General features: G+C 38.2%; 1 protein-coding gene across 4 annotated transcripts in view; it reads right to left on the reverse strand.

Annotated features, from left to right (window-relative positions):
• Positions 1–18,482, reverse strand: part of SCUBE1 (signal peptide, CUB domain and EGF like domain containing 1) — a 201,089-nt gene that overhangs the window by 135,443 nt on the left and 47,164 nt on the right. For all 4 annotated transcript variants that reach the window (XM_015869916.2, XM_015869933.2, XM_015869923.2 and 1 more), the window contains exon 4: positions 12,204–12,338. In XM_015869916.2, coding sequence (XP_015725402.1) covers positions 12,204–12,338 — 135 coding nt within the window. The remainder of the gene's footprint in view (positions 1–12,203; positions 12,339–18,482) is intronic.

Raw genomic sequence — 18,482 nt, forward strand, 5'->3', positions numbered from 1 at the left:
CAGTGCCTACTTACTTCTTACTACACTGACTACCATTAATAGTGTTGCGGATTAGTAGACTATGTAAGTGCCTCGCAAGAATCTTCTTCATTACTGATCTGCCTTTATTTTACTTATGACATACTGGTTTATTCCTGGCACTTTTAAATCCCCTTTCTTGAAGTTCTGTGTTGGTCCCAGAGACAATTCTGTTCTGCAGATTAGTGAAATGGTTTGCTAAATTGATTCACAGAATGATGATGGTACAGTTTCTCAGAACTTACTTTACTTATGCAATTCTGTTACTCAAAGAAATAACCATAATTTGCATCACCAATCTCTGTTGTTGGCAAATCCTACTGAAATAGGTGAGAGTCTGTTAACTTCTGATCCAGTATGATCAGACTTCCATGGGACCTCCACTTGAGAGAGAACACTACAGCTATGAGTGGAGCAGTCTTTAGCCTTTACAGATCTAATGGTCTAACAAAGCTATTTCATTCTTGTTTCCATTTATGCACCTAACTGTTGTTCTGTTTTTTAGAAAGAACAAAGCAGTGAAAGGACAGGATGAACGAAGATGATGGCACATTCACAAAGCAGCACATGGAAACAGACATCACATCTACCAGCAGAATATCCAGCTAGCATCAATCTCTTTGTTGAACAATCCATGAAAATAAAGAAGAAAAATCATTTGGAATCTATCAGCCATTTGTGACAAGTCAACAAGACTTAGGAATAATAACTAGACTGCAGGCAGTATTTCTGTGCAAGGGTGAACATGGAAAATGAGCATTTTTTTCTTGACAAGCAGTTCTGTTTAATTTCTCTGCTTTGATAAAAGCATCAGCTAAACATTAAATATGGATTTTAATTTGGGCACTATTTGCAGACAGTCAAGGTAAGCAGAAAAAAGTAACAGTGTTTAATCTGATATCACATCATACGAGATGGCAGGGGAATCTTGTTTCTGTCTGTAAATAGACCATGGAAGTCCAAGTAGAGAATAAATACAGAGCAGGAAGAACGTAATGAGATTTAACGCAGCCACACTTCTGACCACAATGTTGCTTTTCAGATAGAACAAGGAATAGAGCTCAAGACAGAATTATCTCTGTGAAAGAGTCACAAGAAGCTCTAAAAGAAAATGAGGCTGTTAACCGGGTTTTTAAAGGAAACAAAGAAACAAAATACCCTCATAAAATAGACATAAATGCTGAGTGCTTGGAGCTATTTTTACACTCTAGGTTTTAGGCATTTGATAGCAAATAGATAATGAGAAGTGAATTTAATGGATGCTCAGAAGTGGAACCATTTACAGGTAGGTCTAGACAGCCTGAGAAGTGTGTTACAGAACTTACCCACTGGAGAACAGGAAAATTCCTTTAGCCACCTCACATCCTGCTTGCATGAAACAAATGAGAGCAACACAAAAAATAGAGCAGGACATACCTGCTGTCACCAAGGCTCTGCTTTTAAAGGATCTGAGATACTGAGAACTGCCATTGGTGTTCTTCGATTTTATTGTTCTTCTGGGATGTTACTTGACCACAGAGCTGCTTCACAGAGCATTTCAGCGAGTTCCTGACAAGTAATCCTCCAGATTAATTCAGAGTTCATTGGGCAGATAAGTGTTCTGCTTTCTCAGAGGGACAGCTCAGGAATGACAGCTCATTGCCTCTTTCTGTGAATTCTCAGAAGGTTCAACAGCACAGAGTATTTTCAGTTAATGCCAGCTGAAGACAAATGGTAACTTAGTCAAATGCCAAGAAGTCACACTGAGATCTACACAGAAATCCTTTTCAAAAAGAATGTCCAGGTAAACATACTACTCAGGATTCAAAAGAGAGACACAGATTAGGCTGGGAAAGTATTGCCCACCAAATCCTGGATTAAAGCAGCCTATATTACAGGCTTCTTTTTAATAATACACTTTCAGACTCCAATTAGAGTGGAGTAATTAAATGCCCATTAAGGAAGCACTTAGGACAAATTACAGCTTCTCCTAGGAAGCTAGAGGGAATTCTAAAGCATTTTGTGTGGAGAGACAGAGAGCAGAAACAGCACTTTGAAAAGAGCGTGCATATGTAACTGTTGGTAAGGGCAGGATCATACAGCCTCACCACAAGCACAGTTTGAATGCTGCCCTTTGGTAGAGCTGGCAGGACATTTTTGGGTAGTTTTGTTTAACCAGGAAAGCTCCCCCAACCCTGAAATACTTCACCTGTGGAAGAAAACCCGCAATTTAGAAATGCTACCAGAAATACACTCCTCCACCTGGCAAACCAGGCTTCTCGCTTGAGCTGTTTCTTGTTGTTGCTGTCTACTTCCTTGATACAAATGCTTCATGAACACTCACATTCCAATGTAACGCAACAGATGACATTTAGCTGCACCGTCAGGCCTATGGAGGAAGACAAGTCTGCCTAGCTAACACTAGCATACAGTGCCAAGGGACAGCACACATCAGGCTGAAATGTCTTTAAATTATGATTTATTTATAATTATTATTATTTTTAATGAGGGCTTTTTGCTCATTTGTTTTTAGCAATTACTGTTATTCCAGAAAAAACAGCTACAGAATTTGGTTTAGTGGAAAAATACACTTCTTTCAAAGACAACGCTGACAACATCTGGTTGACCTATTCAGGTACTTGTAATCCACAGAACCTGCACTTTCCCAGTGTAACTTTGGCTTCTTATCCAGAATGAGGGCACAGTGCAGAGAGCTGTCAGGTATTGCCCTTCAGCCCAGAAAGCCAACCACACCCTGGGCTGCATCAGAAGAGTGGCCAGTAGATCAATGGAAATGGTCCTGTCCCTCTGCTCTGCGCTGGAGAGGCCTCACCTGGAGTACTGTGTATAGACATGGAGCCCTCAGTACAGGAGAGACATGGACCTGTTGAAGTGTGTCCGGAGGTGGGGGCACCAAAATGATGCATGCAATGGAACACCTCTCCTACGGGTACAAGCTGAGAAAGCTGAGTCTGTTCAGCCTGAAGAAGAGAAGGCTCCAGGGAGATCTGATAGCAGCCTTTCAATATGTAAAGGGGAGCTATGAAGTAGAAGGGGACGGACCCTTTAGAGCAGGGTTTGCTGTGACAGGAATAGGGGAAATAGTTTCAAACTAAAAGAGAGGAGATTTAGATTTTTAAGAAAAATGTTTTTTATGATAGGGGCAATGAGACACAGGAACAGGCTGCCCAGAGACATGGTGGATCCTCGTCCCTGGAGGCACTCAAGGTCAGGCTGGACAGGGTTCTGAGCAACCTGATATAGCTGTGGATGTCTCTGTTCATTGCTGAAAAGTTGGATTAGATGAACTTTAAAGGTCCCTTCCATGATCCTAATTCCAGCAGGAAGTGCGTTTCTAAGTACTATAAGTAAATCATTCAGGTAACAGTGCTGAGCTAATGGAAAACAAACAGGTGAAGGAAGTACGGGAAGGAATGGCAGAAGAGGACAGGATCTGCAAAATGCACTGCAGTACATTTTGATCTCCAAACATGTACAGCTAATTCTTCAATCACTGGTTTTAAAGTGTACCAAGGATGAAAGAAGGGAACTACATAATAGGTCAAAGGAATAGGACTTAAGATATTGGCAATCTGTAGGTGCATAGAGAAAAACAGAAACTCAGTTTTACAAAAACAAGTTCGGTAGAAACAACATAGTACCAGTAAAAGGTACACTTTGTCAAATGATTCCTTCAGAGCTTTTCTGGACAGCTCTTGAGATTTCTATAGCCTTCTTGAGTCTCTCCTCAGCAACCTATTTAACTTTTCGGTCTCCCATACCTACAGTACCATCATCTAATAGCTTCTACTTCAGAGGGGGTTTAGACTCCTTCAACATCCTGTAATTAATTAGTGAATAGATGAGCAAATAACTAGCAGTTCACTTCTAAAGCAGATAGAATGAGAAATGCACGTCATAAGAACTATTTATATCATCGTTTCCCCATTTTGGTATTTCTAGCATTCCAAACGTCAGTTTAAATAACCAATTGTCACTACCCAAAATACTTTAGTGTCAACACTGATCAAGTGAATTTCTGTCAAAAAATAATGTTTGAGTAAGGAAGCTCTTCATTTTCACTTGTCTACTGCTTTGCAGTTTGATATGGATTGAAGAGAGCAACTGTTATATTTTCTTAAGCCCATGTTATCTACAGGGAGAAAACCTGCCAGCTTGGGTAAATCATCAGCATAACACAATGCTCACACCACATAGTACTGGATACAATCAGCTTACACAGCACTTTCTGTGATTTAAATGGCTATGACCATGCAAAAGAACTTCTAAAAGAGATACTTCACACCAAGGAGAGACAAAATGCTGTCAGTTTTACTCAAAAGTGAATGTTTTATATGGGAACAAAAAAACAAAAATGTATACAGAAAAATATATTTGTATTGGTGAGTCAGGTACAGACTCTTGAAAGTGCTCTATCATACTACGCATTATGCACAGCCTGTCCCCATTTTTGACTAGTGCTGAAATATATATATATAAATATATATATATACACACACATATTTAAACTAAATTTATATTAAATATATAAATTTAAATATATATTTTATATACTCATATATATATATATATGCATATATATATATATATATATATATATATATATATGAAAGTACCATCAAGAACAGCAACAACTATTTCACTGCCTTGATACTTCAAGGATGTAAAGCTTAGCCAAGCATGCAAGCATTCTTATGTTTGAAAATATACACTGCTTTAAATGCAAGGATCCTCTTTCTCATTTCCATTAACTCCTAAATTATTTCAAAATAGCAGAGCAACATCAAATCTAGGTACATGGATTTGAATAATTAATTGAACTCATTAAATGCACAGTATGCATACCATATACAGGAGGGTATAAAAGAGCAGGAGGTATACTGGAACAGCTATGTAGCATTTATATCTTGAATTCCTATTGGTTTACAGCCAAAAACACATCATGGTATGAGCCTCTAGAGAGCTCCTGCTGGATCAAATCTGTAAGATGTCATGAATACCAGGAAAGGGAAACAGTGCCTACAATATGGTTTGTGGCTGATTTCTCCACAGAGTGAAAAACAGTAAGAGAAATACCAGGAGGCCCTTAAGTCACTACAGTAGGTATGAAAGACATTGAGCATCTTAACACAGCATTCAGAGTGGGTAAGTAACTCATTACAGTATCCCTGATGGTGCAAGAGAGATACACATGACAAATTCAAAGTATGGTGCACTTAAAACAGAGTCCATTTGTTGTATGCATGTGCAAATGCAGGCTTTTTCCAGTACATTCTAAATTAATATTCTTCCTGGATCTTTCTCACCTGATGTTCCAGTCAACTGGATGCTAGAGGCTTTAAAAAACACACCAGTTCTTTTACTTGGTATAATCCTGCTATACCCAGAGCAGACAGTACGAACAGAACATTGGTTCACTTCCAATGCTATCGAGTGAGCGTGAAAGTACCCTGTGCATATTTTCACTCTCTTTTTTTTTTTTTTTTTTTGTACTACTTTCCAGTGCGTTTTCCCATTAGTGCGTGTAGCTTTCCCATCTTGTCAGCGCGCTCCGTCACGAGCTGAGCCACAGGCTGTTTGCTGCACTTTCTCTCACATAGGTGTGGAGAGGTTTTTGATCTAACTCAGAAATTTCCTGCTCCCCCTGGCAACCTGGCTGCCTGTCATGCTGCTGCAGGGTCTTTCAAACAGCTGCTCTTTCCAAGACACACTTTGTTCCATCTCTAGCTTCATTACTTCTTATGTGCTTCTTTTCCCCCTTTGCTTTTATCCCCTCCATACCAAAAGGCACTGGCAATGGAGCCATGCAGAAACAACTACTGCACTATTCCAGATTCTGGTTCACTGAGGAATTATCTGCATATCCTAGTTTATCATTTAGTCAAGAACATTCAACTGTCTCTGTCCTTGAAGACATTCGAGCACTGTACGCAAACACTATGAGCAACTTGGACACGACTTCTTGATCACTTACCAATTTATATATTTTAATTATTTTTTTGTTTCCAAAGTATTTATGTTTTGACCACGGACACTTAAATTTGGGACCTACTACATGCAGGACAGCTTCTGCACCACATTCTAAATTCAATCACAGATTCTGGCAACATCTGGCAATTTGCCGGTGTTCCTAAGTGTCGGGAGAATGTTTTGCTTCTGTTGTTAATGAGTTCATCCCATTGTATCCATCTAATCAGTCCATTTACTAGTGTAACCAACCTCAGCAGAACCAAAGCAGTGTACAGCATTGAATATGTAGCAAATGCTATAATCTTTCTGAATCAAACCTTTATCAAAGTCTCAGAAAATTTTAAAGAACAGTATTTTTCTTTCAGAAGGCAAGTCAGCTATAAAACTAAGAGTAGGTAGAGACTTCATAGTTTGTGCAGTGTAAGGATGAAATGAGTCTCAATTAGTGCATAGGAACCCAAAAGAGGCCTGCAGCAAGCCATACATGGCTCTAATTAACTCTGCAGCTTAGGATATACTGAAACTCTGTAGTGGTTTCATACCTTACACCATTCCCTCATGTACTTGTTTCCATCTGGACCACTCTGATGAACTGGACTACAGCTGCTTTAAAGGAGTGAATCTATCTTGTAGTTCAGACACAGCCACAAGTGCTTTAGATGGTACCATGGTGTTAACAACTCCATTTTCCTAACTACAAAAGGAAGACTGCAGCCTCAGGTTTCTGAAAATTATGATACTTAACAACAAAACCTACTTTTGCACATTTATTTGGATAGACTAATTTCTCTCACATTCTAATCCTAATCTTTCACCTAATATAGTTTCCATGATTATATAGTTACTGCTTACTCTCTTAGTTGAACATAAGGCAGATTGCACTTAAGTTTATACCAGTGTAACTTTACTAGTCTTAATTGTGCCAAATCACCGACACATGAGAAATACAAGGCCAAGCCTACATGAGATCTTTTACCTTTATCAGGTGTTGTCAGCTCTTGCGTGTTCCCTCCAGTCAAATTAAAAAGATCTTCCATTCCAGAGGAATGAAGAAAGCAAACACAAGGTGCTCTTCATGATGACTGCTAGAGCAAGGAAGAATCTCTGAAGCCAAAGTGCAGCATTTCTTGTGTGATATGCACACTTATATAAGATTTTACACTTCTAACAGGGTACAATGAGATTCAAAATGCTTTCTTAGGCTTTTTCTTTCCTGGATATACTCTGCATCTTATATTCCATTACAGTTCATCAATTGAACTGCTTATTCAAAATGCATCATATAAATGTATAAACAAATGAGCTTCTATTACAGCCAGGTCATACTGTGTGCAGCAGTTTCAGGACACAAATTCCAAGATCACAGTATGTTTGTCCAGATAAAACTTACGCTGCCTGAAAGGTTTTCTTATTACGTTATCTTAAAGCACATGAATTGATTTCCTTTAAATTTATATACATTCCTCTACTTTACAATCATATTAGGATTCCAGTTTTAAAAGACAAATAAGACTACTCTGTTCCAGTGAATGGGATGTCTGTACTCAAGGTAGCCATGGCAAGTATACTGAAAGTAATGGAGTAATTTAACTTGTTACATCATCATGAAAGAGCTTTCATAGTTGAGATGAGAAATGTTGTATTTCATAAAGTCTGGAACGGTGCTGGCAACACATAATTATTTAAAGTCACCCTTTCACATTAATCTGAATATGAATAGATTATTGTGCTTCTGCAGAAAAAGCACCTCTGTCCTCTACAGCACATTGCAGAAATTCACTGAAGTCACAATAACCTTTTTGCTTAAAGTCTCACAAGGCAGCAGCACATAGGATTGGAATAAACTTCAGAAACCAAAACTGCAGACCTCTCCTGCACTGGATAGTGAGCATGCTTCCTCCCAGGGATTCCTAACACATTATTCTATGCTATGGAATCCCACCAAACTAAGAAAATAGGTAAGGAGTAAAAACAAATCACAGAAAGTAGGAGACAAAAAATTGATCAAAGGTGAATAGATAGTCCTCAGAACAAGAAGGAACTGTGTAGGTTTGATATCAACTTACCTAGGACTCCTACGCTGCAACTATAGAATTTACAAGAATTTAAACATATAACCAAGTTTACAAGTTACCATCAGCAGAAGCACAGTGTCATTTCACAAGTACACTTAGCCTACCACAAATGTAAGATAATTTGATTTTGCATGCTCCTCTTTCCTCTGGGACTACACTGTTGCACTTGTGCAGAAAGAGACACAGTTTGTGAGACTCTGTAGCATTGTAATTTGCTAAATTGCTGTAGATTGACTTTATGTCTCAAAATCCCTAGCTCTGCCAAGAACATAAGTCTAATGGGATATGCAATTCATTGTCAAATGTTTTGTTTGTTTGTTTGTTTTAAACAGGCTTGAAAACGATAATCACAACCATGCAAAATCCTTTTCTGCCATTTGACAAGACCATAATAATTTCCAGACTTCTATAGTCTGGTTCTTCTTCCCCTTTTCTTGTACTCACTTAACATTACCACTCCTAATTGCATCTGCCTTTTTAGTATACTTGGCACTAGCTTTATAAAAATATTGGCAATGAACAATTATCAGATGTAAAACCATTAATATAACTATACTTTTGATAGACATCTAAGGATGAAACTTAAAAAGGCAGAGGTCTTCCTAGCCACAGAACACCTGAAGTATTTGGTTTATAAGCAAACACACTTCACGCGTTAGAGACTTACTCTCTAGAGATGGGGTAATGAAGGCCTTCTGTACCACTTCAGCTGAGAATTTTGGTTGGAGAGGCAGTTTGTAGCCTGCGCTCTTAAACAACATGCCTTTAGCAGCTGTAAAGCGATTAGGACACCCTGATCGTTATGATCCTCAGGGTCATTACTGGCATATAACTAAACTCCATATATTTTGATACATTTAAGCCCATTTCAGATTTGTAACCAATTTTAATATCACTAAGACTTTAATAATGTGCCCTGAAACTTTGGTGAACTGGGCCTTTTGGCTTATCACCAAATGAAGGGAAAAATGCTGTAAGCCACTCACCTGACTCAGTCACAGCTGCAGCACATGATACTAATCTTCACATTTATTAAACACATGCTCCCTCTGGAGCTGGAGATGATACAGTAACAGCTGTTTTATTTTGGTTTCTTTTTAAGACATGAGGAAACACAAATGTTTTTCTTGTGTAATTCACAGTTTGCACACCAATGCTGGTAATAAAGATGACTAAGACAAACAACTGCTAAGTTGCCCATATCCTTCACCATCCATTCTCCCTCCCTGTTGTTGGTTGCCATCACTACTGTAAACTAGTACTGAAATCTGACTAAGCAAAGGGAATTTAAATTTTACATAAAACTAAATGAGCTAAGTTGTACTGGGCATAGTCTCCTCCCAAAAGATGCAGAGACTAAACATAAGAAATCAGTAGGCCTGTAATGAAGGCAGTGAAATAGAGCAAATACTAAGAAACCAGGGTTTGTCTTGTCTTTAATGACAGCACAGCCTCTTGTTGGTGCAAAATAGGTATTTCTCTGTGGATCATTAATCCTTCTTGTCCACACAAAATAATGAGAAGACTTCTAGACAGCAAGCAAACATGTCCTCTGGGACACAAAGATGCTATTAAAAACCTCTACCATGAACTCCAGTGTGGTTTTTAACCACAGCTTGTGGGTAGGCATGCAGTGGTGAAATACTCCCTGCAAACTATGGAGCAGGCCTAGGGCATCTCTCTCCAGCAGCTGACAATCAGAAAGAGAATGCATGGTACTGGAAGATACCTCTCTCTCAGCTTTTAGTGAATGTCAGTAGCAGAAGCCTTGATGAGAGTGGAGGAAGGTGAAATGCTTCACAGGCAGGGCATTCACTGCTTAGGCTGGTACTGTTCCTTCCACTCTGAACTCATCCCAATTCCAAGGGCATCCTAAGCACCTTGCAATGCTTTGTCCCTTATGCCAACACATTTGAAAACAGGAGGAAAAAAGTGGTAATTAGATGAATGAAGAACCTTAGGGCTGATTGTTTTATACTAGCTAAGTCCTTGAAGAGACTAGGGGATTGTGTGACTGCACATGCATTTTCCAGAGACAGAAGAGTAATCCCACTGTAATTAATAGATTTTATTGTACTCAAAGTCAACAAGCTTGCTTAAGTGCTTTGGCAAGTCAGCACATTTGTGTTTAGATTGCAATGCTATGTGTTTATTATGCCTGCATCCACTTCAGCCTTGTTTACCAACAGTGGTATGAATACAATCTTGTACAAGACACAATTCTATCTAAATGTGTTGATGAAAGTATTTTGGCATTTCTGTGCTCCAGCATTCTCTGTAGAGGCACTTACAAATGAGACAGATAAAAATGTGTAAAAACAGGTATTAAAAAAGCCTTTTACTTTCTCACTATGCAATGTTTACTGTTTGTAGTTCAGTCACCTCTGTCAACTGAAATAGATCATTCCATCTCATTTCCTTCCTCCAGCACATCCACTCCATATATTTGTATGTGAATTCATGACACTGCAATATAATGCTTGCTTTTATTGTAAATTGGCGTTTATTTTTCAAAGGTTACAAAGCTTCTGATCATAAACCATTCTGCGATCATGATTGGTCTATTTGGTGGTGTTTTTTTTTTGTTTTTTTTGTTTTTTTGTTTTTTTTTGTTTGTTTGTTTTTCCCCAGTTCTCTAAATAATTTGATATTACTTCAAATTAAATGCCCAAGTCTTATTTTACACTTTCCTTGTAAAGAGGTTAACACAAATATGTTATTTCCCTGCATATTTGTTAAGTGCATGAAGCAGTCAACCTTCAAATTCACTCCCACAGTCCTTCATGCAAACTAGAAATCTTCTTTGCGATAAAAACTCACCTATTTCCCTCAATAAATGTATTCTTTACAAAACAGTTTTGCCTTCAGAGCCTCATTTTTCATTTATTTCATTAGTTTCCATCTCAGATAACTAAAATCGCTTTTATTACCACTGGGAATTTTTATAATGTGCAAATTGAAATAATGATTGCATCGCAGTGTTCTGCAAGTGGTTTTCATTAAGCCTCCAGCTACTATTCCTTGCTCTGCTGGATATCTTTGTGTTAGGGTTACTTTATGCTGGACAGAAATTTGAACAATTTATGTTGAAATGGATAAACAAAAATTTACTAGATCACAGCCTTTAAAATACACTAGCTGATGGTGCTTAATTGCACATTCTTGTCACAACCAAAATACCTCAATTGCTTAAAGTTTAGCAGTCATGCTAAAAAGTGAACCTGTGAAGATACTGTGGAGTTTCACATTTCTAAAAATCAAAATTCTTCCTTGTCTTCATAGTTCTATGTAAACAGGCACACAGTGCCAGAAATACATTTACATTTCTGAAATGCTCGACTACGAAGCTTTGTAAACAGGGTGACTATGCTCATACTCTATGTTCAAGTAGAATTTTCTGGTTAATTTTAGCGACTCAAAACAGCTCAGAACAATTTGTTTGGTTTGGTGAAATTTACAGCATGCTTACATTGTTGATCACCAGACTCATCTTGCTACTTTGTCATTCTGTATTGCCTGCTGGTAAATGAGTTTGCTACAATATATTCCCATTGCTGCCAGGGTCACAAGAAGTCTGAATGAACACATAAAGAGCCCACTTAATTGCAAAGATTTATAGTTACACAGTTTTCCTTTCTCCCTTTCCACTCAAACTCGTCTTCTGTGTCTGATGTGTATAGAAAAGGGAGAGCTGCTTACCGTGGTCGAAACCAGCAGCAAAAATTCTTTATCTCTACTGCTAATGCATAGGCAACAGAGAAGCCATTTTCTAATCCACCCTACAAAGAGTACAGAACCAAATAATGATATGCCAACCTAGTATCAGCCATCACCAGTCTGCAAGGAAGCAATGAGTTCCACAACAGGCAAAGGTTGAACTATATGCAATAAACAGACAAAAAGTTTTTGAGTCTTGAAAGTAAGGAGAAATTTGCCATTTAAAAATCTCCACCTGCTGTTTGACCCATGTATAATTTTGTCAAACTAAAGCCATTTCCTCCACCTTATTTACGGTTACGTTTTTAGTCTGGGGAGCAGAGGAATGAACAAATTCCATACAGCTGAAAATGAATCCTCTGAAACAGTTTCTGTAATTCTAATTGAACACAGTTATTCTAAAGGACAAAACCAGGCACTTACCAATGGAACGATGGATGCAGGTGTGCTGGTTATCACTCAGAAAAAAGCCTTCTTTGCACTGACATTCATAGCTGCCCATAGTATTTACACAAATCTGCTGGCACCCTCCATTGTTATCCTGACACTCATCAACGTCTAGGAGAGAAGGAAAAAGAAACACAGTGTAACAGACTTAGAGCATGCATGTAGAAGAGAAGGGAATCCGTTAAAAGGCACACTGTAAATTAAGCTAATGAAAACTACCTGGACTCCATCACAGTTAATCCAAATTAACTCATCTACTTCTTTTTCCTGCGTTGTAGGTTTAAAGTTAGCATTTAAAAACAACAACAACAAAATCAACAGTGTAGAGGGGGAGTCCAGCTAAGACTCCATGCACTCCAGGCTGCAAATTGATTTCCAATGCACAATGAATGTTAACATCCCCAAAAAGGCTATGACCCCATCTGCCAAGTGCGGTGTTGCACACTGTCATTCCCACTTCACTTGGGAAGACATACTTCAGGCCTGCAGTAATTTCTAGCAGGGGTAGCAGGCAAACACAAAGGGCATTACTGGGTGAAAAGAGTCTTTATAGAGTTCTGGTCTTGAACAGAACAGCATGTTTCAATTACTGGAGTCATAACCCCCTACTTTGTCAGTTTGTTTAATGTTGTTTAATGAAAAGAAGGCTTCTTAAATCTAAATGTTCCATGTTCGTATTGTCATTTTAATAGGCAAATATATAAAACCACAAGGACAGCATTAGCTACTGGCTGTTCTGAGGGTCTCTTGAGCATAAAAGTTTTTATGCTGTTGTGTTTAACAGAGACATACGTTTCGGCATTGGGATAACACTGACACTTAAGTGATATCTGACTTACGTTCAACCTTGCAACTCCTGTTTTGCTCATAAGAGATGTATCACATCCATTTTCTGTTTTCTCTTTGGATAAAAGCAACTTGCCACCTGAGAAATCCACGTTTTCATTTTTATTTTTTAATGGAGACTCTGCAACCAGTTAGTTATTCCACCAGATGTGCCAACATGTCAGCAAATGTGTTGGTGCATGTTTTGTTTTTATTTTTGGAGAGGGGGAGGGGAAAAAGGAATGCAGCAAAGCTAAATAAACGATCCACAACACTGAAAACCTCAGAAGAGCTGGCAGAGCTCCTGCAGAAATTAATTCCTGCAGGAATTAATCTGTAATACACCGAGGTAAAACCAAGCTGCTTTTGCTAGTACTCTTCCAGGCAAGGCCAGGAAACAGGAAGGGCAGGAGAAACTCTTGCTGGTAACTAATACAGGAACATAAGCTAGCTCAGGAAGCTTGCTCAGCTAAACCTTCTCTTGCTGTTTGTGCTGATGGACTGCTTACACCTCATGTAGATGACAGAAACCGGAGCTCTTTTTCAGACAGAGAAAGCTGTAGGGTAATTACAAGTACTACCAAGAAAAGGAAAAATGACTTTGCTTGCAAACTGAGAAGGAAATGATAAATAAGACAACTTTGTGAGACTTCATCGATGAATTAGCAGGCAGTGATACCCCATAAATGACATCTCAAATTAGTTCCTTTAAAAGAGCACACTGGAACCTCGATTCTTCAGAAGATCAGCTGAATACTTATCTACTTTCTTAAAGGAAAAAGTCTCAGTTGATACATGTACAAATCCCAGAATTTTACTACAAAGCATGCTGCATTCCAAGCATTCTGTTTACAGTATTACAAAGCAACTTGAATAATTGCCTTCCAGCTCTGATGAATAATCTGAAACAAATGCAATGATTTATAAACATTATTTTCTGTTCTTGATAGTAAAGGCTGGTGAAGAGCTTAATTTACCACCAATCCTGAAATCCATACGCTGCAATAAACATTAACTTCACGTAAAACTCTTCTAAATCCTTTGTAATAATTTCTTCCAATTGTTTTCACTTACTAGTGTCAAAATTATTTTAATGAAGGGGAGGAGCTGAAGAAAGTGAGCAGCTGGGATCTAGGATTACCGTATCAATAACTCCTTAATACATGACTTCCATTAAAACTTGGCCTGGTTGTGCAGGATTAACACCTTCTTTTCTTAGGTCTCAATCCTACGCTATGAACAGGCTTTCAGAAGCACGCTGTATTATTGCAGTCTTAAAAGGCAGTACTGCATAATATCAACCATACAAAGCAATCTACTGGAGATGACTACCTGAAAAATATTCATTGAATTACACTCTAATTAAACTTTCTTCCAAATAAGATCACTATTAACATCAGCCCACTACTAGTCCAGTTTAGAGAATGGGGTAAAAAATCTTCTGTAGTTAGGAAAGAAGCTCTCTTGATTCCAAAGAGCTCAAGCTTTGATAGATTAGGCAGAATAATCCCTTCATGTATCTGAAATTCTTCAATGCTCAAAAATGAAGTAGCTGCCAAAGAGGCTTTTTCTTTCTTCCACTGTTTGTGCAAATCTTGTTCAACGCAGCTGAACTTACCCAGCAGAACACGTAAACACTGGTAATGCAGCCATATGTGTGATTACATTTTGGACAAGATTTTCTAGCGATTTAAGTTCCACATAAACACCAAAATAAGAAGTCAACTTATTTTCAATAAAACTCTTCTGGCTTCAGTTTTGTTAGGCTCTAGATGTCAAATCAGGCTGTTGACTGTTTTGAAAAACAGAGCGGATCCTCAGCAGCTTTAGTTGTTGTCACTTTGTCTGAGACTTTACACCTGCTGGAGACCTGCATCCAAGGGCCTAACACTAATAAAACCAAAAAGTCATTTCTGACGATGCAGAATTTTTTTCTCTTGGTCATCTGCTTTAAGCTCCATTGAAACTGTGTTTAAAAACTCTAAAACTGAGCACAAATACAAAGCTCACTATCTTTATTACTCCTTAAAAAAAAAAAAACACATGGTTTTCAGAGCAGACAACTCTTTTGGCAACCTTTGGCACAAAATCAGATGACACTGCTCATCTTACTGATAACCAGTACTTGGAGGACATCAGCCGCAAGGCTGTGGGTGCAGTTCTCTTCTCAAACTGATATCTGAAAAACCAAATTCATTTTGTAGGCTCTATATCAGTTCTCTTATATAGGTTGGTCTCACCACCTGACGGTGTGTTGACTCCTGGAATTCATTATTCACCACTTATGGGATAGCTGAATCTCAGAAACCTACTGATGACCTCAAAGTGGAAGTTGGAACAAGTATTCTGCAAGCCACCTTAATCCAGACTCACAAAAAGATGAAGAAAGATTTTCACTTAAGCTGAGCTCAGATTGTTATCCTACATAATCTGCCCAAACTCTCATCCTCAAGTAGAGGTAAAAAAACTATGAGAAAGCAAATACATCTCCTCAAGCGCTGTTCTCTGTAACACTATTCTCAAAGAACCACTCCATTATTGTTTCTATCAAATACACTGGTGGTCCTTGATGGATACATCTAGAAACAGGAGCTCAGTTTCCATAGCCTTTACCTACTCCTTACCAACACAAATACATAACTAAAAATGCAATCAGCACAGAAACTAGAATTACATATGCAGGGCTTAAACCAGTGAGAAACCTGTGTTCCCAGGGAGACCAGACTACAAGGTAAGTTTAGGTTGGACATTAGGAAACACTTATTTAAAGAAAGAGTTGTTAAGCACTACAATAGGCTCCCTGGGGAGGTGGTTGATTCACCATTCCCGGATGTGTTTAAGAGCCTTTTGGATGTGGTGCTCAGAGATATGATTTAGCAGGCAGTTGTTAGAGTTAGGGTACTATGGTTAGACTGTGGTTGGACTTGATGATCTTCAAGGTCTTTTCCAACTGGAGTAATTCTATGATTCTATGATTCAAGTTGGTAATTCATCATCAAGGACAGTAAGGAATAAGGAAAGAGCTAGCTCCGGGAGAGGCTGGGAAAAGAGTATTATCTTTCAAATGGGAAAGATAATGTGTATATATATATACATACAAATGTATATGTGCATGTATAGGTAGATAGATCAGAAGCATGATGCTAATTCATGCATACCTCAATTTGCATAAGACCTCTAGCTTTTTGGCCCATTGCCTTCACATAATCAAACTTGTGTTGTGTATCTTAGTAATATGAGATCCCCTATGAGAATGGTAGTGTGGAACAGTACCAAAGAGTAGGAAGCATTACAGCTGATAAACATGGATACTGTATTTATTAAATAAGCAAATACTTTCAGTTTCTCATCTAATTTATCTGATGAACTTTTCAAACTAGCTCCACTGGTATTTCACCATGATCTGGCTCAGAGTTCCCTCAGTATTTGGCCTAAAGAAGCTATTTTAACCAAACATTACAAAATCACAGAATCATAGGAGTTGGAAGGGACCTCTAGAGATCATCAAGTCCAGCTCCCCTCTCTGAATATGAGCGAGAAAGGTCTGCTAAGGGTACCTGAAACCAAAACCACAAGCAGGAAGATACAAAATTGGTAACATTATATAGAGTAAATGACAAGAACAGGATGTCCACTGCCCACTTCCTCCCAGGATCTTCTCTCTTCTCTGACATTCCCTTCACATCCGAATTCTCATAAGCACTCAAGACCCTCAGAAATCTGAGTTTAATCTTCAAAGGTTCTAAAGCATTTAGAAGCAATGGTATAATTCACTTACATTTTTCGGAGACTTCTGAAAAAAGGACACATGAGCCAGGGAGCCAATCCTATGTATTTTACACAATTCTTTGAAATATTTGAAATATTTCAATAAGCAAAATGCTGCAATAAAGAGATGAACTACTGATAGCACTACTGCAGACTGTTCTCAAAAGTTAGCAATCAAACACCATTAAGGATACATGTATTTGTAAGAAAAAATATTAGCAATGTCAGGCTCAGAAAACATGAAGATCTAATTTTGGAACTTTAAAGTCATTATATTATGAATATTTGTAATCCGAAAGCAGACTGAAAATCTCAGATAAAAATCACATTCTTTTATTTACCACAGTCATAGTTATTCCTATACATCTAGTCCAACATCCTATCTCTGATGCTGCCCTGTAGTGGACATGCAGGAAAATCTACACAGATGTGACACACCTATAGCTGACATGCCCTCCTGTTTTCAGCGATCATATACCTGTTGATGTTCCCAAACCACTAGTTGGCCATTGCTGCTGACAGAACTTTCTGCTGTGAATTCTTCTAGTCCCTTCTGTACCCAACATGATGGGTCAAATACTTATAATAGAATCATAGAACCACAACTGAACTGAGTTACATAAAGTACTTTTTTTTTTTCTTCCTTTAAATGTGATGCTTTATAGCCTGAATGCAAGCATGTTCCCTAATGCCATTATGGAGGAAAATAGCTAATATTCACTCCCTACTTGCTTTTTCTGTATCTTTCTTAATCTTACAGATTCCTCTTGGCCTTCTGCTGTCTACCTCATCCTGGCTACACACAAATATTACTACAGAGATAATTCAAATTACTTCAGTATATTACATTTAAATGCATACTCATTTCTAGAAATGAATGTTAATGACAGCAATAGATGAAACACATTCTCACTTCTCTAATTCCATGCCCTACATGCACCATGAGGCTCTACTGAAGTGGGTGTTTTGGAAGATCTGACTTCAAGATAGGTCTGGAAGCCTGAAGAGTAAATCTGCCATGCAGGTGCTAAGCAAATGCAATCGGGTGAGCTGTTGTAGGCAGGCACTTCTGCTGGAATGGTCAAACAAGTAGCAACATGTTAATGATGAGAGGCTGACACATTACGTCAGCTGAGGGGGCTATGAAAACAGGAATCATTGTTAATTGAAATAACTGTCAAACCAGCTTTCTTAGGCCAACTTTGTATGAGCACATCAAGGGGAGCATTAGAAGAAACAGATACCAATACCTATATGCATGGATTTGCATCTTCAGGAGTTCTGACATCAAGAATTTAAAAGCACGGCTCAAATTTTCCACTGTTTACACAAAGGCAAAAATTCTGCTTTTTGCCCTCCACCTTCAGAAACAAACAGGCAAACGTGATGAAGAAAAGGAAAAAGGACATCAAGCCCCTGAATTCAATACTTCACTAACATGGCCAAAGAAAACTTCAAGGGAGCCTCTGCTGAGAAACAATCCACTTGGAAAAAAACCAGATTTGTCAGCAGAGAATGTTTACTAGAGCACAAATTTAAAAAAATAAAGTGAGGAAAAATTACCCTTCAATGACAAATAAAGCACATTTTACAGAAAAAAAAAAAAAGAAAACCACCACACCAAAACATGAAATACTAATCACAAGAACACTTCCGATAACA

Source organism: Coturnix japonica, chromosome 1 (assembly GCF_001577835.2).
Source record: "Coturnix japonica isolate 7356 chromosome 1, Coturnix japonica 2.1, whole genome shotgun sequence".
Taxonomy (NCBI): domain Eukaryota; kingdom Metazoa; phylum Chordata; class Aves; order Galliformes; family Phasianidae; genus Coturnix; species Coturnix japonica.